Source organism: Colletotrichum chrysophilum (assembly GCF_026319265.1).
Source record: "Colletotrichum chrysophilum strain AFK26 chromosome Unknown scaffold_150, whole genome shotgun sequence".
Taxonomy (NCBI): Eukaryota; Fungi; Ascomycota; class Sordariomycetes; order Glomerellales; family Glomerellaceae; genus Colletotrichum; species Colletotrichum chrysophilum.
In genome coordinates, this window is record NW_026517437.1 from 39,919 (window position 1) to 66,438 (window position 26,520).

Below are 26,520 nucleotides of genomic sequence, written 5' to 3' on the forward strand. Positions count from 1 at the left end.
ACGGGAAACGCTTGGACCTAATTATGTCGTCTTCAATCTTCTAGTCTACTCTGGACTTCAGATTGTTCAGACTACAACCTAAGGTTCGGTGCTGCTTGCATCTGCGTGACGGCTAGTGACTCTTAGGCTCTTGGACATCCACGTGTCAATTATCTGGGAACTCGTTAGGCGCCTTCCATGTCTGTTAGACCATGGCTCATGAGACTAAGTGTTATCAACCCGGTCATGAAGGGGACCAAGTTCAAACTTCAGACGCGCCAACCGTACCGGAGCTGCTATTAGCGGGAGAGCTTACCCAAGAAGGCAAGGTCAAGCCCAAAAATCATCGCACCGTGCATTGAATGTGTGCCAGCGAAGCCTTGAGCATCTCGTGAAAGCTGCGAATTCACATATTTTTGACGGATGACTAGACATGCAGCATGTCACGGAAGGCATCCAATGGTAGTGGGGTAATATTCGCAACATCGGAAGTACTAAGGTAGATACCCCACGTCAGCAAGCTCGCTGACCCCCATCCCACACGCCCTTCCTGTCGATGGAGCGGGGGCTCAGAGCGCAATTTAACTAGCTAGATCCCATGCAAGAATGGAGACATCAATCCCGACGCACTTAGTCTGTCCACTCTGCCATCGATTCTAACGATACTCAGTCACTTTCACAAGTGACAACATGCCAGAGCAACCATTGTCTCTATCGGGTTTCCCGAGCTACAGGCTTCGGTACGACACCCCGTCGCCGATTCATCAACTCACTACACTGTCAGCCACGGCAGCATCCAATGACAAGATCTCGATCCAGACATGGATCAAGCGCGACGATCAGTCGTCGCCTATGCTGTGCTGCGGTAACAAGTATCGCAAGCTGGAATACATCATCCCGGATATCCTCGCGAAGCCTGGCGTCACCACTATCGTCACCGAAGGTGGCCTGCAGAGTAATCATGCAGCCCAGACTGCTGTTGTGGCAGCAAAGCTCGGCCTCGAGTGCGTGCTTCTGCTGAACGAAGAAGCCGGCGGCCTGAAAACTGCCGAAAACCAGACAATCTTCAGATCGACAGGGAATGTGCCAGTGTTCGATCTCCTTGGCGTAAATGTTCATATTCAGCGTGATCCTCACGATAAAATTGCGGTTCTGCAGGCGCTCAAGGCTGAAGGCAAGGTGCCTTACTGGATACCGATGGGTTCTAGCCAACACCCCCTGGGCGGACTCGGGTATACCAACTGCGCGTTGGAGATACAAGAGCAAGAAAAGACCCTCAAACTCGGAGGCACGGGTCGTTATGATTACATTTTTGTCGCTTGCGGAAGTGGGAGTACACTTGCCGGCTTGGTCACTGGATTTAAACTCCTCGAATCGTCGCTGCCCGACCAGCTATCTGTGCCCGAAAGACAGCTGATCGGAGTCATGGTGGCACCCATAACAGGCCAGGAAGAAGTGGTGTTGCAGATTGCCAGGAATGCCGGCAAGTTGGTTGGGCTGGATCCGGAACGCGACATCGCGGCTGAGGATATCCGCCTTGACCATCGTTTCGCTGGTCCCGGATACGGTGTGCTGGATGAAGAGACCCGAAAGACTTTGAAGACTTTGGCTTGCCGCGAAGGAATCTTGATGGATCCTGTGTACTCCGGAAAGGCTGCCAAAGGGCTGATTCACTGGGTCAACAGTGGCGAACTTCAGAGCGACGCCACAAAAGTCGGACATCAACCGGGTGAAACGGTCAATGTTCTGTTCATTCATACTGGCGGCCAGAATGTTTCTTCTGCGTATGCTGCTTGATTTAAGAGGAGTATAATGTGTATGGTCAAGCTGTCCCCAGGTGTTCACGAAGAGTCCCGAGATTTATGTCCGTTGTCCAGCATACGAGATAGCGACATCTGTACTTTCCCTCACCAATTTCGGCAAGGTCTCAAAACATAGCGGCCACTACAAGATATTTCGAGGTCGTACAGCATAAGGTCTGTTTAGCGTGTAGACGACTGCTAGCCTTGCGCGCAAAAGGGCCTCTCTGAAGCGACACGCATGACCAGAAAGATATGGGTGTGGGTGGCATCCATCATGGTTGCTAAATTTTGTATTTGCTGGAGACGCAAGAAAAGCTCATGTGAAGTAATCAGCCGCAACAGGCTGGGCGTAATACGATAATTCCACTCTGCATTGTTACGAGCACAACCACCTTTACCAATTAACATAAAAAACCTCAGAGTGCTATTGTAGTATTTGACCACAAATGTGATAAATATTTCCATCGATGCCCTTTTCTGACTCTGATCTCTAATCATCAATTTGACCCTCCATCTTGGTAATACTCAAGTTTACCGCTCGTTTGAAATACTCCGAAGATGAAGGTTATAAGCATTCTCCAAGTCCTTTTCGTTGTTGCGTTGGCCATTTGTGTCAAAGCTGCTCGAGCTCAGAGTGAAGGCAAAGCTCCGTCGCCCGTGATTGAAACTTCCACCGACTCAGAAGTCGATAGCAGTATTGATCAGGGGTTTGGCGAGTCTGGCAATCAGAAGCGATGGAGGTTTAAGTACACGGGTGCCGCGCGTAAGATCGAGAGAGATGTCCCTGGTCAGTCTGAGGATTCTACCTAGTTGTTTAACTAATGCTGAAGACACATCTTCAGGTGCAAGGTTCTACTATCCGTCTATCAAGAAGCGACAAAATCTGAACAGCGACATGGATACGGAGACAGAAGATTCCTGGAAGATCTTCCAGCGATCCGAAGACAGGCAGATGGATTATTGCAAGTGGCATGTCCATCTTTGAGAGAATCGGAAACACTGACTTCTGTAGATTCAACTGGTCAGAAGGCTAATTCCAATGCGGAGGCTGGGAGCATTCGCGGTCGCAGTCGTGGTCGCGGTGGTCGCGGTAGTCCTCGGAGGGTGACCTGAGCCTACATATCAGGAACTGGCAGGACTGCTGAGATTCACCAGCAAGATTTGGAAACGATGGAGTAGTTGGAAATTTCGGTGGCAGCCAGTCTCGGAAATGGATGGCGAGAGTCGTGTCGTATGGAATTGAACTGGGGCATTTCCTTCTTGAATTCCTTTGTCACTCACTTTGCAACCATGAAATGGCCTGGACATTGAGCTTTTTGGCCGCATATATTATGTACGATGGCATACATGAAAAGCCACATCTTGATTGAATACACTCGTTTGCTACATCAAATCCGTCATCGGCGGAGCTGAATCTTTCAAGCGCCTCATGGTTAATCCTTCTTCGTGAAGTCAGCGAACGGTTTGTCTCTAGACTACCTTAATCCAAAGTAATCTCTTCAATCTGTCAGGCTCTTCTTCCGACCGATTCATCAACTACGGAATCATTCTGCTGGTGAAGACCGTGACCCTCGTAAATCGGACTGGGGGGGGGGGGCTCCCTTCAAGGCCTAAGCGAGAAATAAAAAATTCACTCCTTCTCCTAGCGTCTGGTTTATCCCAGCATGATCAAAGTGGCTGCCGGCGTCTGGAGCATCATCATGTTTATCGCTCAATCATCACCCAAGTTCACCAGTCTTCACACCCCTCCAAACACAGTGGTGCTAACTTATGCCAGACTTAGGCTGTACAGCCACCCTTCTAGGCGTAGTTGTCTCATTTACTTGGCAATTGCAGCTTTTGGAAAGTGGGCCAATAGGATCTTACAAAAGACTGCCCAATTTTCAGCTGTGTCTCTAGCTGCTTGTTCATCACAAAGCGCCTTCCCTGTCATTGGGCGAAACACAAGATCTATCGCCTCGGCTAATGCCGTAGCAAAGCATGAACGAGGCAACCACCAGAAACTTTGCCGTCTTCATCACAGCCTGATTTCTATTTTCTAGCTCTCACGCACTTGCGTGTTTTCTGTGTCACTCTCGCCCCTCTTTCCTACCCATCGAAGGATTAATTGCTTGTTGGTGTCTTGGCTGCGTCTGCAGACATTGGATACATTCAGCTGACAGCTTTTGTGCAGAATGTGCGTCTTGCTTCCCGTGATGAGTGAAATATGCATCACCTGAAAGGAGACTACATGTGGCATGAATGTTGCTATTCAGAATAATGAACTTTGACTTAATTCCTGGAGGTTGTGACGGCCTGAGTCTTGCGGCCTGTCTCCAAACCTCAGCTTGTAAATTTGAGGGTGTGATTAAGTTCTAAAGCGGGAGCTGGGCATGAGGTCTTCTTCTTTGTCTGTTTGGTGGTATCGACTGATGATTTGCAAAATCGTGAGCGTAGTTATGCAGGGGCTCGCCCGTGGTACTAGCGCTGAGAACACCAACGAATTATGAGAAGATATAAGACTATGCATGCGGGGACAGTATGGTATTTGTGCTGCTTGAGTGGTGACTTCTGCTTTCTCTTTTCAGCGAATCTGTGTGCCTGATGGTGAATATTGTGACTGCGCCCAGTATCGTCCCACGGTGCAGCCAAGGGGTTGTTTACTTCCAGACAACACACCCAAGTAGATATGCGCGCCGCATGCCTTGGTCGTTTTCGTCTCTGTGGATGCGACTTTCATGATGGATTTTGAAGACTGCGCCACGCCATAGTGGAACCGAAAGTCTGTACGGCATCATAATCGCAGCAATACTAGGCTAGTGAACACCTATTTCATGATAGTGCTTGATCATCGCTTATATCGAATTGGTGTGATTCTCCTTTGTATCTATTTTACGTCTTCAAACGTAACACACATCGCATTCAGGAGTTCTGACCACTCATTCCTGGAATCCCGGATTCGCCGAGGAGCCTTAAGTTCACCAACTAGGTGAAATCCAAACCGACGTGGGAGCAGTCGCTGATTAATCTGATAGATACGGTGGAGCTTGATGACTTGGGCCTTCTCAGGAGACAACACCCACCTGCAGGATTTGTGAATATAAATATGGAGTGTGATTTCTTCTCATTGACAGTTTTCATTCTCACCAACAAAAATCCGAAGCCATCTCAAGTCCTGTTTTAAGCTTCGATACCACCTTCACGAGCGAGCCAACTGATCGTTCGTAACAAACATGAAGTCTTTTCTTATCATCCATCTAATCTCCTTCATTTTCTGGTCGATCAATGTGGAAGCTGCTGCAATTAACCCCGGACACGTCCTTGCTGCATTTAAGGTCGATTCTCGAGACCTGCATTACCCCGTGAGACCTCCTCCTTGGCCATCTTCTCAGCTTTCAGAGGCGCCGTTGGATTCTGCAAAAGTCGAGCAGTCCACTTCCGACCTCGAAGCCAGACAGGCAAACCATTTGACCGGGCCAGAATACAGCGTTGCGTACAACTACAAAGAGCACGTAGCTAGGTCCACTGAGATAGACCCAGCCCCAGACAACTCAGCAGGCATACTAGTAGACGAAGTAACAAGAAGCCTATTGCAAGATGAGAAACGGGCTGAAGGTAAGAATTTCAAGGTTTTGCTCTCGATTCTCCGAGATATCATTGACCTGTTTTTCCAGATCTCTTGGAACGGAATTGGCTGCCTCCCAGTCGAAACCCGAGATCTATTTGTAATGGGAGGGTTTGCGTCCCAAACAGACCCACCAACAAGCCTCGTGCTATCGCCGTGTCCGACGGCGAAGTTTCAGTTCACAACAATGCCGAGCATTCGGTTGAGCCGTCTGATATTCACCCACTCCATGCTTCATGGGACAGTGACAAGGCACGAAGAACCGTTCCCAACGGGTGGAGTAGGTACTGTCACATCTGTTTGTCTGCTGAACTATGGATGCTAATAGAACAGTTGTCACATTGAGGAAAGGAAAGTCGCCTTGATTTTATTCCATTGCCGTCGGTAGCGGAGACTTTCTACACATCATGCTGTTCTGAAATTCCTGACGCTCGTTTGATCATATCATCACAGGTTTGCGAGGTTTACGCAGTCTATCTTTATTGAATTCCATCCATTACATATGTGGGAGCACACACAACTACTCATATTTAGAAACAATTACATTCTTTTAGCACATGTCATAATTTCGTATCGTCAAATAGGTTAATGAGTTGTCTTGAGAGTGAATCTTGAACACTACTCAAAATCCTTTCAAGGGGCACCTTCATCTTGGACTTACTTTGAGGGATGCGGTGGAAATCATAGGCGCCACATTCCACGTACGGACTTCTCAACCTATCGCTGGAGATCGTGGTGATCTGGGTCTGGTTGTCCAGCTTTGTTTCATCTCGGCAAAGTGCTGATGCAGCCCTATACAAGGTAGATATGAAGCCTCACAAGTTGTACATTCAAAGATCTAGTACGATCAGCAGACTTTGAAGAGCAAGTCAAGTGAAATGGAAGTTGATACGCCGAGCGATCTAAATCTTTCAAGGAGGTTGAAGATGGCATCATTTGTCGAAGACAGCAGAATCATGGCACTATGCCATGCAAGTAAGTCGCTCGATTAATTTCGTACCCATACGTAAAATGCAGGTGTACATGTATTACTTTGTAGCGGAGGTCGCCGCTTCAACCACCAGATTGACGACATCTGACTATCATGGCTGATGGAACAGCTCCCGGCCAATCACTACGGCGTGGAGCTATGTACGAATGCGATTCCATCAAACAACAAACCTGCAAACCCCCGCCGCGCAATTTAGACACTTGAAATAAATGCCTCGCCCTCTTTGCCACATCATCAAAGACAACGTTTGAGGGGCCACTGAAGCAAGAGACAACTGGTAAGGCAAACATCGGCCTTAGATTTCATCTGCAGGTGTGCAGCGTGTTGCCCCAAAACAGTGAGACATGCATCTGACTAAACTTGGACAATATCCTGGCATTATGAGACCCACGCGGCAGATCAGCCCTGATGATGTGTCGAAACTGATAAAAGTTTGATCCATGAAGAAGTGCTTGGAATATTTGCCGTCAATAACCGACCATCTTTGCCCTTCCCAGTTGCCCCCCAATGAGTTTTCTCTACGTCTTATCACACCTACTCATTTCAATTGCCATTGCTAGAACATAATGTGTCTTGGAGCGCACTGGGTGCATTGAACTTTGACAAATAACAACATCAGAAGGAACCCCTGGAAGCCACTTCATTATGCTGGACCTGTCTGCGTGGGAATCTGTTCTCCTTGAGCTTGATCCACTGGAGGTGCCTGAAATATGATTGTGACGAACGCTGAAGTATCTAAAAACATGGGAACAAGCGTTTGTCTTCTTGTTGCCCCCTCTGAAAGATCGTCCCCGTCCGAAGTACATCTTGAAGATTGGCAGGTTCTTGAGCCAGTCCCAGGATGACTTTGAGCCTTCGCACACAGGGGGGGCTGCTGCATTCGAAAAGACTGAAACACTTGGAACTTTGTGAGCGGCGTCCAAAATGATTGCTGGGGACCACTCGAAACAAACCAGGTCATCAAACAATGGTCTTCAGCCTAGCGCCCTCCCTCTCGCCTCCATTCTGTGAAAACACGGTCCGTGAATAGCTAATGGCGAAAGCCAGCACGCTCAAAGCTTGCCTTTCCAAGATAGTCTGACCACCCTTTCAAGATAAAATGGCCAGCCAGCCTGGGCCGGACCAGCGAATTCACTGCGCATATGACTGTGAACTGCAGATGACTCCTATCCTATGTTTAGCAAGAAAATGACGATGCTTACAGTGTCGATGAAGAGCTGGAAAAATCGATAGTTCTCATCTTCATGGCATGGAAAACTACAAAAGGCAAGAATTTGTCTCCTCCAATCCTGGCAAATTCTTGATTTAAAGATTACAACCGTGACAAAGGTGTCTTTTTTCACGTCTTTAATACACTCCTCGTATCAAGGACTTTGGCTTCATTGCGCTCTACTGAATATGAAGCTTGCAAAAATTCTCCACATTATCCTCACCGTTGCGGAGGCTGCTGCCTGGTGCACGAAGCCCGGCCAGCGTTGCTGGAAGCGCGCGGTCGAGACAACGGAGACGCGCCAGTCTGCTCCGGTCCCCACTGTCAACCAAGACTCCTGGTCACAGATGCAAGATAGTCAACATCAACGCAGGTGGAATACTTGGCCTCGCCAATCTGGCTTCTCGTCTCAGGAGCTGCCCGACTTCTCCGAGGTCTCTACGAGCCCAAATCAATTGCACGAGCTCCCGAACAACTGGAATCGCCGAAGCGGTCAATGTGAGCAGTGCAGCTGGATCAAAACTCGAAGCTTTCCGTCGGATACTCTTGATGAATCAGACGAGAAGCAACAACTCAAACAGCTCAAGCCGCAGCCATCAGCGGATGTTCTCACCCGGGTTTTCATAGACACGCCGAACACTCAAACTCCCGGCGTCCATGGTGAGTAATGACTATGGAAAATGGACTTTATCACGTTAACAAAAGAAGTCGAAGGTATGCCATACCAAGAGGCCAGTGGTGCTGGTTGGCGTGATTCTGCTCCAGCTCCTGCAGATTGTTTGTTAAAAAGTGCAAACTGGTGCGGAGTATCACACAGCTCCCGCTCTGTTCTTAGGCAGCGAGACTTCGATATAACTCCCCTTGAAACAGGAATCAAGAGTCATGTAACAGACATGCCAGTCGCAAATCCCGCTGCCGTTGAGCGCCGGGGAGATCGTAAGGTCAAAAAAACGTGTAAGCTGAGAATACCGCACGAAATAATTGATTGAAGTGTGCTGACGGCGTATTTGTAAAGATTGGTAAAGGAAGGGAGACACCACAGGGCAAGCAGACGAGAATATCACCATTCATGATAGTGATTGTTGATGTTGGATTACAAGTTCCCTTCGAAACTTGAATACAATGCCGCTCATTTGCTTATATACGTACATGCAAGGGGAATTGGGATGCTGATATGCGTTTTTCTTCTTCTTTCTTCTTATTATTTTTTACCTTCCTTCTTATCATGTCTTTCCTATCTGAATCCATACTTGATACGTGCACGATGGCATGTGCGGTCCATAGTTTTGATCAAGACTATCACGCTCTTTTGACTCACATTTTATCTCATCTCAATTATTGCGAGTGATCCTACAGCCATTCTTCAATATTATTCGAAACCATTCTAGGGGACATCCTTATCGTGGACTTGCAATAAAACAGAGATAAAACTTTAACCGAGGCGCCGGAAATCATACGCGCCCTATTCCGCGTACGGATTGGCGTCTGTGCCGCCCCCGTACTTCGGCGCTTTAGTGTCAACATGCTAAACCCACATAGGGATCCGCTCCCGATGCGTCTCTGCATCGATGGGCAGATGGTATGACGAGATCCACTCATATCACATTCCAGTATTTTTTCTCCCTTGGGCGCCACTGATACCGTCCACACTAGCAATTAGTGTTTCCGACGGAGGCGGCGTCCAGGCCTTGAGCATGTCGTGAAGCGGCGGGGACGGGACCGCAATGGAGGAGGGGCTTCCGCGAACTTTCTCCAGAAGTTGAAGAACTCTTCATCCGCCAGCGCGAACACTTCGTTCACACCTTTCCATCGGGTTCAAAAATAGCGGCAAATAAGAAAACCGTTTCTCAAATTCAGTTCTTGAACCTTCCCATTCCGACCCCATCCCAGCCGCCAGATCAGCCCACGATTTGCTCGAGCTCCTCGAACTCTTGGACCCCACCTCTCACCGCCTCACAACTCTGTTTCCCACCATCACGGACCTGTCGACGGGGTCGCACTGCAGACAATGCCCGAGAAGCTCATCGCCGTCGTCGGCGCCACTGGAAACCAAGGTGGCTCCGTCGCTCGCCGCTTCCTCGCCGCGGGGTACCGCGTCCGAGGGCTCACCCGCAACTTCTCCTCTCCCGCGGCCACGGCGCTAGCATCACTCGGTGTGGAGGTTGTGCAGGCGGATCTGGAAGATGTAGACTCGATGAAGGAGGCCCTTCGTGACGCCAACGTCATCTTCAGTGTGACGAACTACTGGGAACCCTTTTTCCGGCCGGACTGTCGCGCAAAGGCCCAGGAGCTTGGCATCTCGTGCCGCAAGTACGCGTATGATGTCGAGTATCGTCAGGGACGGAACATTGCTGATGCCGCGGCGGCAACGGTGGACACACTCGACGAGAACGGCTTCTTGGTGTCGACGCTGAGTCATGCGGAGAAGTGCAGCGGTGGAAAGTTCAAGGAGCTGTACCATTTCGATGCCAAGGCCGACATCTTCCCTGGCTACGTGAACGAAAAGTATCCTGGTCTGGCTGCAAAGATGTCGTGCATCCACACGGGCTATTTCTTCACGAGTTACAATATCCTGCCAAACTCCTACTTCGGAAAGGTGAGCCACTCTTGCGCGGCTATTATTATCTGAGTTTCCTGCTAATGCCTCATCAGAACCCTGACGGCACGTTCACAATGGCATTCACCACATCCCCGGAGAAGCCCGTGCCTCACTTCGACCCATCCGGAGATATGGGCAACTTCACGTACGCCGTCTCTCAAATACCACCCGGCAAAGCCTACATGGCTGAGGGATCAACCTGCACTTGGCCCGAGTTTCTTGAAACATGGGCTCAGGTGACGGGAAAGACGGCAACTTACAAGCAGATCACCCCTGAGGAGATGATTGAGGCCACAGGGGAGCGCGATACCGGCATCGAAGTTGCGTACATGTTCTCGTATTCCTCGGACCCTGGATACGATGGCGGCATGGACCTGTTGACGGCCGCTGATATCAGAAAGGTGAGATCTATCAGATTCTACATTAGTGATACATTCTTGTGGCTAACACTCTTTAGGCGGGCATCGACTGCCAGTTGACTAGTTGGCGAGACTGGGCAGCTAAGAACGACTGGTCTTCTGTATTAAACAAGTAACAGCTGTATCTGATAGGGGCTGTGAGTCACGTTGGTGGGTAACTTATGGCCAGTGTTAGGCGAGGTATTTCACCATATTTAGCTGAAGGACTTCAGGGAACGCTCAACACGGGCGTCTTACGGCTACAACATGAGCATGTTATGCGCGTATATCATTATATTTCAATCCCATTATGCGGGATCGTTGACTATACACGCCCTTTGGGATAGCGAGTCTCCCACGTTGGATAATAGTCCGTCCCATCTTTTCAATAACCGTAGGTACTCAAGAGTCTAGCCGATGGCCTCTTACTAGATGCCTAGCATGAACGTCACGAAGGCCGCGAACCCAAACGCAAATACCGCTTGCCCACTTCCTGGGCCCGTTGCAAAACTGCTGCTGTTTTTCGGCACCGGCTGGTTGGACAAGACCCCTCTTCCAGGCTCCATTGACTGCGGGAACATGATAACAGTTCCGTTTCCAACGTCACCGACGGGCATGGACGCGTTTTGGTCAATGGTCAGCGGAGTCGTCGATTCGAACCCGTCTCTCCTGCCAACCAACACCTCAACGCTACGGAATGCGACTGAGGGCATATCCGCGGCAACAAAGTGGCCTGCCTGGGAAACAGCGATGTATGTCAGTCCTCGTTCCGAGTGCACTGTACCCATGACACCAGCCCCAGCAATGTTCTCCGGATTGTCGTTGGAGTGGTAAGGAACGTAGAGCGGGGCTGTCGGCTTCATCTGGAATCCCATCTGCCCACCCCACGTGAGGTTCTGAATCGTCAACAACGTGCCGTCGTCGATGAGAACATAGTCCCTGGTGCCATGGGCGAGGATGACGTTGCGGGTTTTGTCAATGACGTTGGGAAGAACAGGCTGGCTTCCAGGCCCATCCAAGATTGAGTTGTCCGTGCTATTCTGGAACACTGGAACGTCGGTGCAGAATTTCCACTCCTTGTCCATTGGCGCGTTGATAGCTTTCTTAACATCATCGCGGTTGAAGTAGGGTTGTCCGGAGCCCCTGGGTCGGTAATTCGCACCATCACTGAAGCCGAGCGGGTCATACTTCAGTGGGCACCCATCAGTGATCGTGTACACGCTGAAGCAGGGGTTTGTCTGCTCCGCAGCTTCCCCGATCATTGTCCAAATGTCGCACTCCGTCTTGACCTCGCCGTTACCGTCGACGCCCGGAGGTACAGCAGGCTGTAGACCGGAGGGAGGGTAGACAAGGTACTTGCGCATGTAATCGGCGTAGCCACATTTATCGTTGACGTCTCGCAACGTCTTGCGGAAGGTGTCGTTGAAGGCGAAAACGTGCTCCCAACGGTCTGCAAAGGCTAGAGCGGGAATCTCCTCTCCGATGCTGTCAACTGAGTACGTCCCGTCGAAGATCTGCATACCGCCGACGTTGAAGTAGTCTTTGTCGTTGGAGTCGATCATGGCGCTGGCAATGTATGGGCAGTACATGCCGCTGTATGAAGATCCTGTAACATATATCTTGAATCCCTTCAAGTCAAAAGTATCGATGAAGTTACGCCACCAGCTGAGAAATTGGCGTGAGACGTCGAACTCGTCCTTTGCCGTGGGCGTGCCCGTTGAGAATCCAGCACCAACAGGTTGGTCTATCCAGACCACGTTCGTGATGCGATGCCAGCTCCATTTGTTCCTGATGGGCCTAAACATTCCTGGCTGCCAGAGCATAGGACCATTTTCCGAGAGAAGCTCGCCAGTCGAAGAGCAGCCGGGCTGTGACAACAGAGTCAGCACCATTAAATTTCCCGCGAACATCCTAACCTACACCACCAGTGAGCCAGATTACGATCTCCTTCTCGGTCTCTTGATTCTCAGACGGGAAGAACCAAAAGTACAACTTCTCGCTCGTGTCATTATTGGCGTGAATCGGAATCAATCCTGCGTAGGACTCGCCGACATCCCAGTCCACTTCGGGGATCTTGGTGCCGTTCACGACGAATTCTGTACGATGCGTCAGTATCTACGGCAATCATATCATGTCGTGAGTATTTACTTCGGGTCTTATCAGTGAGAAACTTCGGCTCCCTCGCCGCCTTAGAATTGGAAATGACATTTTGCACCACGTTCTGCTGGCCTCCCGCCGGTTCCGGAAACAGTTTCTTCGCCGCTGCAGGGCGGTACTGCTGCAGATTCAACGTCGCAGTGACGGCCGAAGGCAACAATAGAAGCGTCTGAAGCCAGTGCATCTTGGCGGATCTGTGGTTTCGTCGTTCAAGCTTCGTCGTGACTTCTTCCCGTGCTACATCAACATCTGCAACCCCCTTAACTATCTCACCCAAAAGACAAAGAAAGCCACTGGGGCTCCGCGGGGACTTTTATGAAAGGCAGCACCCCAGGAACCTTAATCATCTTCGGAAGGGTGCGATGCGCGTTTCAAAACAGCCGATGAAGGGTTTAAGCTCGGACGTAGGAGCCCGGAAGAGACACATATCAGTGTCACCTCAACTTGCGTTTCGACCGAGCTTATCTCACATGGCGTCGGATCGTCGAGCGGGGGTGCCTGCCAAGAGCCGTGATTTGGGTAAATACTTTCACTGTTTTCGGGAGCGATTTGATGGATCACCCTTGATCGCGGCCTTCGAAACGCCGTCATTCTGTGGGATTTGGCGGGCAGTTGGGCCCTGGGGGGCAACCATCACAATTTAGCTTATTTGGACCCCAAACCCGCAACGTTTCGATAGACGGCAGACGCCGCTTTTCACCGAGGGGACATTTGACAGAACTAGCGGACACGGGTTGCTCCCGGTGAAGTCGGGATGAAGGTTCGCGGGGATTTAGCGTGGAAGCCAATTGCCGCCGCCCGCAGTCCCGTAGTCTGAATTTCTCACGATAACCATCACGACGGGTTTCACTAACCCAAGCTTGCCTATCTTGGCTATGGGAATCAGCATTCTATTGCAAGTGCCGGCGGGAGGAGTCAAAGTTCGGTTCCGATGACCTCGACCAAAGCAAGCCTCGACAAGACTTGCAGCGACTGAGCTACCGTCCGATCGGGTTCTGCATAGTCGCCACCTGCGTTATCCGAGGGTGGACAACTCGTCCCATGATTCTTCCATGTGCACACCTTCCCATCCAACTCCCGATAACACGCTTTTCGGAATGCGAGATGTAAACCGCCTCGTTTTACTCTAATTGAAAGCACCTAGCCGCTGATCACGTATGCGATTCAAAAGGCAGAGGAAGTCTAGACTCAACACGATTTCTGTCCAATAACTTCACGATAGTACCTGCATGTCCTGTCTATCCCCACGTCACATCGAGATCGACCCAGGGGCTGTTGGTATCCGAGGCTGATTATTATTCAAGGCCCGAGCCGTTGGATCAACGAGCTTAATCATATTTGGGTTTCATCGCGTGCCTCAAGGAAGACGATCTGTGTGGACAGAAAACCTGATGAGAGAATGAAGCCCAACATAAGGTTTTGGCGATAGAAAGGCCGCAAGGGTGACTACTCTACCATACAACATGAAGATAATGCAGTGATTTTGATAGGTTGGCGCTTTTCGTACGATGATCACTAATTGAACCACATGACTCTATGCAAGCCGAGATCAGTATCAAGTAGAGTTTTACTACGCGGTAAACACCCCTTTTAGTGTCCCCGTTGGGCGTAAGACGTTCTTCTACGATTCGAGCTGGCCAATGACAGGGATTAAAGAAAGGTATTACAATATGTTTGCACCTATATGTACTTACAAACAGATTCCCCGAAACTTCAATCATTGGATAATGACCATGGGTGTAGGAGGGGGCTTTCGTGGTGTTAGACAACAGACACTGCTACCACAACACCACATGAATCAATGTGTCACCCAGCAACCGTAAAAGAAAATAGTCTGCAAGTTTCAAATGGCAAGATCAGTGGTCTGAGGATGTTTCGCGCATGAAAGGAAGAGAATGAAAGATGGATTCGTCATTCATATTTGCATTCTAGCCAAGTACTGTCAGTTGCATGGTTTTGCTAGTCAGGCCCTTCTAACAGTACCGGCCCTATTACCAGGCCAACACTGTCACAGCAACGAATACATAGCCTTCTCAAAGGTGTGTACAAGCCCCTCTTCGATAGGAGTGCTGTATGGCGAAGTCTGGAATGCCACGATGGTGCACAGTCCCGCTGCAGGGTCGATTTGCTGTTCGTCGATGTAAGCCTTCCAAACCTATGCTCACGAAAGGAAGAGCAGTACTTACCAGTCCAACGTTCCATCCGCAGTTGATGGACATAGACCCCTTACGGCGCCACTTGTCTCCGTCCAGATCCTGCATGATTACAATGGCTCCGAATCCGAAGTTGCGGCGCAGAGTAGGCCACTGCGGCAGCGGATAGCCATAGTTGATAAAGCGGATGACCTTGTTGAAGTGCTCATTCATCCCGCGCTCCATCTTCTCGTTGAGCGCAGGCACAAACATCTGGTCAACTGTTTCGGGCTTCAGGAGGACGCCGTCGCGCTTCAGAAGGGAGTGCATCACGGCCATGAAGGCGGCCGGGCTGGCGAACATACCCGAGCCGGCATAACACTCGTCCGGGAACTTGCGGAAGAAGATGGTGTCGTCGTAGTACAACTTGCCGTCCTCGGGGCTGCGCTTCGTTAGGTCCGCCCGTCTCGCGAGCATGTCGGGCCGCTGGTGGAGCTTGAACGTGATGTCGGTGATGCCCAGCGGCGCGCAGATGTTTTGCTGCATGTAGCTCTCCAGGTCCATTCCCGTTGCGCGCTCGACCAGCTTACCGGCCCAGTCGATGTTGGTGCCGTGGACCCACTCGGCGCCCGGGTCGCCGACGGGGGGCGCGGCCAACGGGTCGGGAATGTCGGTCTCACCACCGATAGGCAACGGGTACGTTGAGTACCCCTTGGCGCAGTACTCACGCAGGAGAGGGCTGATAGGCACGTGTGAGATGCCCGAGGTGTCTGTGAGCATGTGCCTTTTTGATCGCAAGAAGTCAGTAATGGTCGGGCGATGAGTATCAATCATGGGTGAATTCACCTGAGAGTGATGATTCCGTTCCTCTCCCTCATGATGGGCTTACCCTCAGCATCAAAGCCAGCCAAGACCTTCATGCTGGTCAGGTCGGGGAGGTACTTTTCCACGCTCTCATCTAAGCCAATGAGACCGCGCTCGACGCACTGCAGCGCCATGACCGTGCCGACGAGCACGCTAGCCTGACCCATTCTCATGATTGTGTCTGCTTGCATCGGGGGCAACGCCCCGTTCTCATCCGGCCGGACGGACCTGGCTCCGAAGGAGCGGACATAGTCAATTTTGCCTGAGAGCAACGACTCGATTGTCAGCTAACTTGCCATGGTCTCAGACTCTTGTCCACGAGTCGGGTGTGATAATTTCGCTAAGTGAGTACATTTATGGGGAGCCTACCGGTCACGTCCTTCGCAATCACCACAGCACCCGGAATCTTGCCTGATTCTACACTCGACTTGAAGGCTGACTCCATTTCTGAGACCATGTTCCCGCCTGCAGTTGCGGCAATTGCCTGGTCTGCAGGTAGGGTAGTTGTAGAAGCCATTCTGGAAACTGATCGCAGCAGCTACTCGCTTCTAGTCGATCAATGTGATAAGCCTGAGAATGACGGTGTTGAGTTGAGTTGCGTGTGCGACGGTTAGAGAGCTGCGGTTTGAGGCAATCGAGTTCCAAGCAATGCTAGTTGCTTTGACGCTCTTATGCGGGGAACTCGCAATACATCGTAAACCTCGCTCCACAGATCTACGAATACATTGAGCCTCTGACCGCACTTTCCGAGCCAAGGTTGCTGCCCGTCCCGATGCGCCCACCTTCTCCATGCCAATCTGTAGCAAATGAGGGCTTTGAACTCATGTAGATAGTAGTGAGTCAAGTCCCTTGCATGTGCTTGTAAATGCCTCTGTAACCCAGTGCGAGCCAAATGTCATAACTCAGTCGTACGGTTCCTCATACAGACCCAACGATACCCCTGATGTTTGTGGTTGTGGACTTACGAAAGCGAGGCTCTTGCACGTGCTTACACAGTGGCTGTCATTTGAACGAGTCAATCACAGAGACAGCTGTTGTACCGGTACATCTTTCGGGTTGTATGGGTCCTGGAGAGACTAAGTGCAGGGGACCCTCCGCACTTGAAGATCTGCAGTCGCTCTCCCCGGTGAGGGGCTCTTGGGGTACTGAATTTCTACCGACTATTTGTCCGTGCCTCAGTGCACCGCGAGGCAGTTCCCGATTTTTCATATCGAGGAATCTACTCCCGAGAAACATACTAGGTATTGTCAGCATGTACAAGTTTCTATGACGAGAAGGGATTTTCGAAAATTAAGACTGCTGATATCAATGTTTCAAGGCTTGTGGCCTTGACAGGAAAACATATTCCGCGAGGTTGACCCATAAGTTGACATGGGTGAATGATGTACTTCATTCTTTCTCGATGCAGTTTGGGTATGGCAGAACTCCTCGATAAAGACTTATATGTTATAGCCATTGAGCCCCTGACTCGCTGTGCACCACTACCTTGAACACATGGGGCCGGGGTCTCGGTCTCCGAGAAGACCGGGAAGGAAATACAAAGAAGTCGGCCAGCCTTGATAGAGGCCACTCACCGTATGTCTTACGATTAGTGTATCTCGACGCTGTTCTTGTTTCTTTGACCGTGAGATTCCTTGGTGTTTTCACGCAATTCATCACAAAATGGGCCAAGGTCACTCGAGGCCCAAGCCGGGCACAAAGTTCCGTGTCATTGGTGCCGGCATGTACGTATTTCATCTTCATTATCAATCTAAAAGATGCCATGGCCAGGAAAGATCATACATGAGCTAAGACGGTGAACTTGGTGATATCTCAGGTCACGAACTGGCACCAAGACCTTTGCACAAGCCCTGGAGACGCTCATCGGCCCTGTTCATGACGGCGGCGCCGAGGGACTCGTGGGCACCGCGGAGGTGCGGAAGCGGTGGCTCGAGGTCATGGAATTAGCGACCAAGAAGGATAAGACGCTGCCCGAGAAGAAGCGCCTGGAATGGCTGCTTGCCGAACTCATGGAAGGTTACTCCGCGGTAAGTTACTGCAAACTTGAGGCAAATCACTACTTAAGATGACTGAATCTTGCTGACCATTCCTCGGGGCCAAAAGACTGTTGATGCTCCATGCATCTGGCTTGTGCCGGAGATTCTCGAGCTGTATCCAGATGCCGTCGTAATCGCAACGACCCGAGACAAAGAGTCTTGGTGGAAGAGCGCTCAAACAATCTCCAGCCTGGTCGACTGGCCGTGGCTGCCCTTCTTCGCTCGGCCACTTCCAGTGCTGAACTCATTCGTCACGTATGTGCCTCTGTCCAACTAAGAGTCGAATCTTGCTGACCATTTCCGACAAGATGGGGCCCGCTCGTCGAGAAGACGTGTGTCTCCCGCCTGGGTTTTAAGGGCTTCCAGTGCGCTGAGGTACTCGAAACGCACGAAGCATTCTTGCGTAGGGTTGTGCCGCCGGAGAAGCTCTTCTTCTACCGCGTCCGCGACGGCTGGGGCCCGTTGTGCGAGATGCTCAAGCTGCCGGTGCCCGCGCAGCCGTTCCCGCATAATAACAAGCCCGAGGACGTCAAGATGGTTGGTCGCATCGTGGTTGCGGTCGGATCGGTGGCGTGGGGAGTTGTCCTCGGGGGTGCGTTAACATGCACCTGGGTTGCTTGGAGGTTAGGGTCGACACTGCTGAGCAAGATGGGGAACGGAGGGTTCCTGAAATTGCTTGACACGGTCCTATGACCACCTACTACTGCTCTATCTTCTAGAAAAGATTCCATATTGACAATTGACCTTTTTTGAAAATGCATACAACAAGCTGCTCTCTGCCACATCCGCATATTTACTGTCAATAATACCAAAATTGAATTACCGTTGAAAATTGCCAAACTTGATCAATGAAACATTTCAGAACAAAACAATCGTTAAAAGCTAACAAAAGAAATGCACCATTATCTAAACAAACTTCCTTACTGCTTATCTTGCTTCATTAAGCTGTTCATTAAGTTGAAGAGCTTTTCTTCCCAAGCACAAACCTGACACCCTTGTCCAGCGACTCCGCCAAGCGATGCGCCCCCGTAGGAGCAATAGCGTCATGATGGTCCCCCTCGATAGCCAAGCACACCATGTTCTTGCCCAACTCGCCGTTCTTACCGGCGCCTACATACTTATCCCAACCACCGGGGCCCAGGTCCGTTTCTGAATTCTTGTCCGGCAGGCTCCACGCCACGGCGCCCAGCTTCGGGTTCTCCATGAACCCCGGATACGGCTCGACAGGGTAGCCCATATCGGCGAGCTTGGCGACGAGCTCGGGCCGGCGCCGCCTCAGACGGCCCACCATGCCTCCCTTGCACCAGACGACAGCAGCAGGAATGCGAAGGACTGGTCCGGCGTCTGCTAGGGATGGCGGATGGTAGTCCAGGACGCACGTGAACATGGCGCGCAGGTGCTCCGTGATGTCGAACCCTGGGGTGTTACCGATGAAGTGCTCTCCTGAAGTGGTGAAGAAGATAGGCCAAGTCTCTTCGTCCGACCAAGTAGCTGCTGATGGCGGCGGCGGCGGGAGAGGGCAGCGCATGTCTAGTATCACGATGCCGGCCACGCGCCGCCCTTGTGCAAGGAGCTGGCGGCACATTTCGTAGCAGAAGAGAGACCCGCCGGAGAAGCCGCTGATGACTATCGAGTCCTCTTCGGCTTCGGAGAGGCCAGCATCGGGCTGTGTCTCGATGAGGGCTTCAACCATGATCTTGGCGACGCCGACAATGCCAACTTGTGTCGTCATCCGTGACGGGCAGCGCAGGAAGGGGGAGTCGATGCCGTAGACGGGTAGGGGGAACTGGCGGCGGAGCAGATGGATGTAGGTGGCGATGCTACCACCACCATCGCAGACCAAGTACAGGCGCCCCTTGCCGGCCTGTGGACGGCCTTGTAGCATGGCGATTCGGGCTTTTGGAAGAGGCTCGTCGCTGGTGGTCTTTTGATCAAGTACCGATGAAGAAGAAGACGAATCTGGCGTGCGCTCGGCTACAGGCGTCCCTCTGGAGGCCGTAGAGTCATCAGTTTGAACAGAGGGCGTGGTCGTCTTTGCCTTTTGTTGTTCCTCCTCTTCTTCTTGCTCGTCTAGTGTTTCTTCCTCTTGCGGCTTCGCTGGTTGTTCTAGCGGTTTTGTTGTACCAAACGAGCGGACAAGGTTACCTATCGTCGGATACTCCAGCATGAACAGCGGAGACAGAGGATAATCTGACTTCTCCTTAACCCGCGTACAAATCTCCACGGCCATGATAGAGTCCACGCCCAGGTCAGCCAGCGCGGCATCCTCTGTCAGCTCCGTCGTGTCCAAGCCTGTCTCTTCGGCAATACTGTCGAGGATGACTGGAAGCAAGCCGACCTTGATCTGGCTAGGGGCTTGTTGGCTGCTATCATCGTCAAGACGTGGATCTTGATCCCGGAACACGGACGGTTGCTCGACTCTCGTCTCATTATCCGTCTCTGTCACCATCTTATCGAAATTCTCTGCCGGCGGAGGCGTCTGTACCACCTTCGCGGCGCCTCCACCGATCTTCACTGACCGGTCCTGGTCCTGTTGCTGTCTCCCACCTGCGCCGGGAGCCAAGTTCTGCAGCAAAGCCGCGTTGGGAACCTCATGGAACCTCATTCGCCAGGTCCTCATGACCAACTTGTCAGCATTGTCAAAGACGACAACCTCGCAGACAGCCGAGTCAGATTCCCTCTCAGAGACTCGCGCATAAGTCCAGTAAGACCGACCAGGCTCGATCTTCGCCATCTGCTCGAACCGTTCGAGGCTATCCATGATGAAGCTCGAGCTCGCGCCCGCCTCAGAGGAGAACCGGCTAGGATGGCAGTTGACCAGGAAACCGGCGAGATGTGCCAGGGCCTCGCCGCAGTAAGGTGATCCCGCCACGAAAGTCACGTTAGCGGGGTCGTGGACAGGTACAACCTCGGCCACCGCCTCCGAAAAGTCATCTGAGACGAACGCCTCCCTGATGCAACGGTAGTTGTCAGACGTGTACTGTACAGCGCGCGAGAAAAGGGCATAGAAGATGCTCGCTGGCAGTCTGCTACTGCAAGACCGCTGCACCTCATGCATCCTCGCCCTGATATAGAAGGAGTCCGAGTCAGCGTTGGGCTGATTGCCGTTGTGGGCAATGACTTCGCAGCGGCCCAGGTCGAACGAGCGTGCTGATGACCCAGACAGCGCCTTGAATGAGACCTGGATTACACCTTCCGACGCGACGACAGCTGTGGCGTGAAGCTCACCATCCGGACCGGCGATGCTTGCCGTGAGAGGACGTCGCAGATTGGCTTTCTGGAGACTGAAGCGTTCCATGATGTTGAAGTTGTCGTCCATCTTCTGGCCGTTGCGGTGCTCGAGCGAGCACTTGGCTGCGACGAAGGCGGCCTCGCTGAAGACTGAACCGGGACAGAGACCAACGCCTTGCATACGGTGACCTTCCATCATGGCAAAGAGTCCTGGGACTGCAATGGAAGCGCCGACGGTGACGCGGGTCTTGCCATCCTTGTCTTTGGTCTTGTCCACGATGTACTGCGCACAAGTGGATATGATGGGTTGTTGGCGGGCCAGATGTCCCGGGGCACCATCATCACCAGCAGCAGATCCATCTACTAACTTTTTCTCCTTGTAGGCAATCCAAAAGTCCTTGGTATCCCAGGAATACGACGGCAATGTGAGTAGTTGGAGGTTCTTCTCGAACGGCGCGTGGAGCAAGAGCCAGTCCGGATCACAACCGTTCACGTACAGGCTGGCCAGACACTCGGAGATGCCCGCCCAAGGACTTGAACCGGTACCCTTCAACGTCGACACGACATGGCCGGTCGGCGGCAAGAGAGTCTCCTGAACAAATGCGCCGCACACCTGGCTCGGGCCGATCTCGAGCCAGACCGGGCTGCTGTCCTTGAACTTGGCCTTAACAGCATGGAGCGCGCCAACAAAGTCGACGGGGTTTCGAGCTTGCTTGGCAAGGTATTCAGGACCGAACTTCAGACTTCCTGCGGCAGCATCTCCGTCCACAATGGAGGCTAGGAGCGTCGAGGCTACGGGCACCTTTGGCGGCAGTGAGTAGGTGATGCCAGGACCAGACGCGAGCGCCATGAAGTCGTCTATGATGGCGTCGACCTGGAAGGAATGGAAGCCGAAAGGTAGCGGGAGGACCTTCGAGCGCGTCTTCTGCTTCATGAGCGCTCCCTGGAGCCGTGCTACGGCGTCGACTGTCCCGCTCACAACCGACGCGCTGGGACTGTTGACGCAAGCAACGGAGCACTTGTCCGCATCAATATCCAGATCCCTCAGAAGGTCTCGCACGACGTCTGCGGATGCCGCGACCGCCAGCATGGCGCAGACACCTTGGCTGTTGCACTTCTGCATGGCCAAGGTGGCGCGAGAACCGACGAGGTAGAGTGCGTCAGCGAGTGAGAGTACGCCGGCCACGTGAAGCGCAGCATACTCGCCCAAGGAGTGGCCCATCACCAGATCCGGCTCAACACCCAGCCGTCTCCAGAAGGTAGCGAGGCCGATCTCCAGTGCCAGTACGGCGAGCTGCGTCTGCGCCGTGGTCCAGGCCCCACCTCCGATTCCGGCTCCGGCTCGTGCCCCACTTCCGGTCCCGGTGATGATGTCCAAAAAGGGGGGAAATCCAAAGCCGTGGCATATGTGCTGGCAAAGGTCCACAGTGTCCTTGAAAACTGTGCTTGTGCGGTACAGCTCGGCGCCCATGCCGGCATAGTGTGAGCCCTGGCCGGTGAAGACGAAGATGACGGGCGATTTCCTGGTTGTTGTGGGTTTTGAGTCAGACTCCAGTGCCTGGATAAGTTCTTTCGTAGAAGAGGCGGCACAAGAGAAGCGGAAAGAAGGCTGATGGACCCTTCGGGCCGTGGTTGTGTAGGCGACATCCTCAAGACGAACGGACGGGTTCGCAGCAAGCCATTTTGCCAGCCGGGATTTGTTGGCTTGATGTGATGCGGCTGTGTGTGCCGAGAGCACCACAACGTGTGCTGGTCGCGGGTCATTTTCAGGGCCACAGGTTACGGTCTTTGTGTTCGGGCCTTGAAAGTCTTCTACCACCAACGCCGTGTTCCCGCCCGCAGCGTCGAAGTTGTTGATCAGAACACGCCTTCTCTTCCCACTCTCGGGGCGAAACGGGGCGGCCTTGCTCAAGATTCTGATCTTGTTTTCTTCCAATGATGGGAATTGCTTGTTGAGAGCGTGTGGCATGCCGGCCTGGGGCGGCAGCATCTGTTTCTGGAACATGAGGATGGCCTTGATTACCGAGGCAACTCCGGAAGAAGCCTCGCTGTGGCCGATATTTGCCTTCACAGATCCAACTGACAGGGGCTGTTCCACCTCTCCGCCATCGGCCTCCTCCTTACCACCGGCCGGCGTCCTACGTCTACGGCCCAAGACATTGGCAACGGCTGTCATCTCACACGGGTCACCTACAGGAGTCGCAGTGCCGTGCATCTCAGCGTAAGCAATATCTCTCGGACTGAGCCGTGCCTGTCTTAGCGTCTGGCGCAATACACGCTCCTCGGCTCCCGAATCCGACTGAGTGAGGAAGGCTGAGTTGCCGGCTTGATTGCGGGCTGATCCGGGGATGACGGAGAGGATGCGATCGTTGTGGGCGATGGCGTCAGCAAGGCGCTTCAACACCACAACGCCAACAAACTCGCCACGGCAGTATCCTTGAGCATCATCCCGGAAGGTCCGGCAGTTGCCCGTGTCCGAAAGGACACCGGCCTTGCTCAGGAGGCACCATCCATGTGGCGAGGCCAGCACGTTGGCGGCGCCGGCAACCACCATGTCATGCTCGCCTGCCAGTAGACCCCGGCAGGCCAGGTGGATCAGCGATAGCGAGGTTGAGCAAGCCTGGTCGATGGAATATGTTGCGCCCTCCCAGCCGTAGTGGAAGGCGACACGACCACCCGCAAAGGGTCGCGCGAGGGCTTGTAGTGTGTACGCGTCGCAGCCCTTCTCATGGTGTGCCGTCTCATATCCGTCCACGTTGCTCTGGCCAAAGAGGACAGAGATGCGACTCGGATCCACGGCCTTCGTTGTGCCGCATGAGTAACCCGCCGACTCGAGGGCCTCGTGGCACGCCATCTGGAATAACCGACTGCCTGGGTCCATGATAAGGGCCTCGCGCGGCGAGACGCGGAAGAAGCGCGAGTCGTAGTGTCCCGGCTTATCGAGGAAGCAGCCCATCTTGCAGGTTGACACGCATTTGGGGCCCTGCTTGGATTGAAAAAGGTCGTCGGCGTCGAACCGTCCTTGGGGGATCTCGCGCGCAACATCACGCCCGGATTCGATGATCTTCCAGTATTCCTCCAGGTCATCACACTCAGGGGCACGGGCGGCCATGCCCACCACGGCAATACGACCTTCGTAGTTGTCTACGGCACCCTGCGATTTCGGTTCATGACGCTCGTTTCCGAGCTCGGTGTACTGGGCGACTGAGACCCTTCTGCCCGTGGCTTTCAGCTTGCTGGTGAGAGAGCCGGCGAACCATGTTGGACCCATTATCAATAGTTGCACGCCTTGGCAAGACTCTGCGCCGAGACGATTGTTCAACCTCTTCACCATGTCCACCAAGTCAACCGGTCGTGAAAAAGCATAGTCTGCCACGCTTAGAAGCAGCTGGCCCCAATTTGCGTAGGTGGGAGGAACGGTATCGTTGTCTTCATCGGAAGCCCGAAGTCCCCAAAGTCGGAATCCCGGGTGGACAGAATTGGAATGAAGTGCAGATCTTCCGGCAATGTACTCGCGATGTGATTGTGAAAGCTCGTGGTTGTGCTGCATCGAGTAGATGGGAAGCCTCTGCGTCGCGACATCTCCCAATCTGTTGTCCTTCAAACACGCGTCAAGCACCGAGGGAGGGCCGACAACGGTGCCCCAGTGGTCCCCTCGGATGCCCACCCGCGCTCTCTTCAGGCTTGGGACTTTGCTGCTCTCCTGAATCTGGTGGAGGATGCCGTCCAGCTTCTCGGGAGTGATGCCCACGACCGCACAGCCCCATGAGGAGGAGCTGCCGCTGCCGCCGTCTTCCACGGCTCGTGAGACCTGCCCGGCAACCTCGCATAGGCGACACACGAACCCGGCAGTCACCACGCTGGCGTTGCGGAGAGACTCGAAGTCTTCTGAGATGGCCAGGACCGCGGCGTTGATCAGACCTCCTGAGATGCCCAGTCCCTCGGGCCTGGGATTTGCTTTCAAAGCGTCTGGTGAATCATGGACCCATCTGACTTACAGAATTAGCACCTGGACATGCAGAAGGACTCTCCTCTCGCATATATCGTACGCACCTTAACAGAATCACGGCCCGCACAATGTATGACATAATACACTGCACAAACCCAACATCGTCATCATGATCGCGATACAAGTCCGCGACCTCCTGAACGCTGGAAAAGATACCACTAGGACCCAGGCTGTCCCGGATCTTTGGGTGCATATGCCGCGTCTCCGCTCTCACGACTGCCGCCACGTCGTCGAGGAAGAGCCGCAGCCAGGCACATTTGCCGGCCTGTTCGTGGATGCGGTCGATCGACTCGAGCCACGGCTCCGTGTAGCCCCCAAAGAGGAGAATCGTTGGTGTTGGCGTCACCACCGTCATTGTGTGCTCACGTATGTGGTGATTCTTGTCGTGTGGAATCTGTCTATCCTCTCAGCAAGATAGGCTAAAACCCGTCGCTGGTCGAGAGTCGTCGATGTTGTTGGGGGAAGTGGCGGGCGGTCAAGATCGAAGCTCGTCTGCACGTGTTGCTCGTCGTGAAACCACCCCTGATCAGCACTACGACCCTTTTGCGAGTCCGAGACGTGCGAAGTCGTGATAACTGACAGTCGGGCTCTTCGGAACTCCGAAGTTGTCTTAACAAAAGAATAGATTAATATTCGAGTCGTATCATTTCAAGCATAATATTCAGGTTCACGTAAGACCCCCTTACGTTCTAAGGTATTGAATAGCCCCATGATCGACTCAAGACGTTCATGGGTTCAATATCAGTCTGCAGAACACGGCCGGTAAGTTGACTACGCGATCGTAGCTTAATTCGCTATCAGTTTTCACAAGAAAGAGGTTCCACATAACCACTGACTCTGACGGGCGTATCGTTACCGCTTGTGAACAGAGAGCATCTTGAGTTGTAAAACTAGCGCAGGACCCAATTTCAATGGAACCCACACGTGTTAGCTACAGCCAATTATCAGCACAGTATTACCCTATGCGTAGGGCGTAGTCGCAAGCAGATTGCAACCCCCCAGCTTTAGTTGTAGGGAGGAGAGCCAAGCACTCGGACTGGACCCGTAGCCGGCCCGAGCAGCCGAGTCAGGCACGCAGAACTTCTACTGCTCTAGGCCCGTGTACTTGCCGTATAGTGAGGCCGTGGGTTAGAAAGTCCGGGGTGCATTACTCGGCGAAACAGAGCCCCATTCGTCACGGACAGGCCGCTCAAAGGTTGCCCTGGTCGTTGTGGGGAGATGTTCCCGTTCACACTGTGGAATGTATGTGTACTTACACAGCTTCGTGAACCATGGGCCCTAGGAGAAAGAACAATCAACATCCACTTTCAATAACCCCCTCCTACCCGTAGTACTACCCCGTACAAACGCACTGTTGATCGTCTGAAACTCTATTTCCACCAGTTGCAAGAAAGAAAATTCTACCGATTGATTGCCCGTGCCCTGTACAGCTCTTCACCGAGGTGGGAGGTTGTCGGACCCCGAGAATCCATAGGGTTGAAAGAGATACTAGATACAGAACCTCCCGC

General features: G+C 52.6%; 7 protein-coding genes across 7 annotated transcripts; 4 read left to right on the forward strand and 3 right to left on the reverse strand.

Moving 5' to 3' along the window:
- Positions 1 to 669: 669 nt before the first annotated feature.
- COL26b_011761 (uncharacterized protein) lies at positions 670 to 1,776 on the forward strand (the record flags this gene model as incomplete). The annotated part of the gene is made up of 1 exon (XM_053184422.1): positions 670 to 1,776. The coding sequence occupies one exon, from the start codon at positions 670 to 672 to the stop codon at positions 1,774 to 1,776; it is 1,107 nt and encodes a 368-aa protein (XP_053031630.1).
- Positions 1,777 to 2,339: 563 nt separating this feature from the next.
- Positions 2,340 to 2,815, forward strand: COL26b_011762 (uncharacterized protein; the record flags this gene model as incomplete). Its single annotated transcript, XM_053184423.1, has 3 exons — positions 2,340 to 2,568; positions 2,624 to 2,747; positions 2,794 to 2,815. 3 exons carry the CDS (start codon positions 2,340 to 2,342, stop codon positions 2,813 to 2,815), a joined length of 375 nt encoding a protein of 124 aa, XP_053031631.1.
- Positions 2,816 to 9,594: 6,779 nt separating this feature from the next.
- Positions 9,595 to 10,720, forward strand: COL26b_011763 (uncharacterized protein; the record flags this gene model as incomplete). The annotated part of the gene is made up of 3 exons (XM_053184424.1): positions 9,595 to 10,182; positions 10,239 to 10,586; positions 10,643 to 10,720. 3 exons carry the CDS (start codon positions 9,595 to 9,597, stop codon positions 10,718 to 10,720), a joined length of 1,014 nt encoding a protein of 337 aa, XP_053031632.1.
- Positions 10,721 to 11,011: 291 nt separating this feature from the next.
- On the reverse strand, positions 11,012 to 12,924 carry COL26b_011764 (uncharacterized protein; the record flags this gene model as incomplete). The annotated part of the gene is made up of 3 exons (XM_053184425.1): positions 11,012 to 12,451; positions 12,504 to 12,679; positions 12,732 to 12,924. The coding sequence occupies 3 exons, from the start codon at positions 12,922 to 12,924 to the stop codon at positions 11,012 to 11,014; spliced, it is 1,809 nt and encodes a 602-aa protein (XP_053031633.1).
- Positions 12,925 to 14,748: 1,824 nt separating this feature from the next.
- On the reverse strand, positions 14,749 to 16,181 carry COL26b_011765 (uncharacterized protein; the record flags this gene model as incomplete). Its single annotated transcript, XM_053184426.1, has 4 exons — positions 14,749 to 14,895; positions 14,927 to 15,642; positions 15,762 to 15,998; positions 16,106 to 16,181. The coding sequence occupies 4 exons, from the start codon at positions 16,179 to 16,181 to the stop codon at positions 14,749 to 14,751; spliced, it is 1,176 nt and encodes a 391-aa protein (XP_053031634.1).
- Positions 16,182 to 17,398: 1,217 nt separating this feature from the next.
- Positions 17,399 to 18,465, forward strand: COL26b_011766 (uncharacterized protein; the record flags this gene model as incomplete). Its single annotated transcript, XM_053184427.1, has 4 exons — positions 17,399 to 17,460; positions 17,553 to 17,763; positions 17,840 to 18,027; positions 18,081 to 18,465. The coding sequence occupies 4 exons, from the start codon at positions 17,399 to 17,401 to the stop codon at positions 18,463 to 18,465; spliced, it is 846 nt and encodes a 281-aa protein (XP_053031635.1).
- Positions 18,466 to 18,724: 259 nt separating this feature from the next.
- COL26b_011767 (Type I Iterative PKS) lies at positions 18,725 to 25,367 on the reverse strand (the record flags this gene model as incomplete). Its single annotated transcript, XM_053184428.1, has 2 exons — positions 18,725 to 24,992; positions 25,057 to 25,367. 2 exons carry the CDS (start codon positions 25,365 to 25,367, stop codon positions 18,725 to 18,727), a joined length of 6,579 nt encoding a protein of 2,192 aa, XP_053031636.1.
- Positions 25,368 to 26,520: the final 1,153 nt, after the last annotated feature.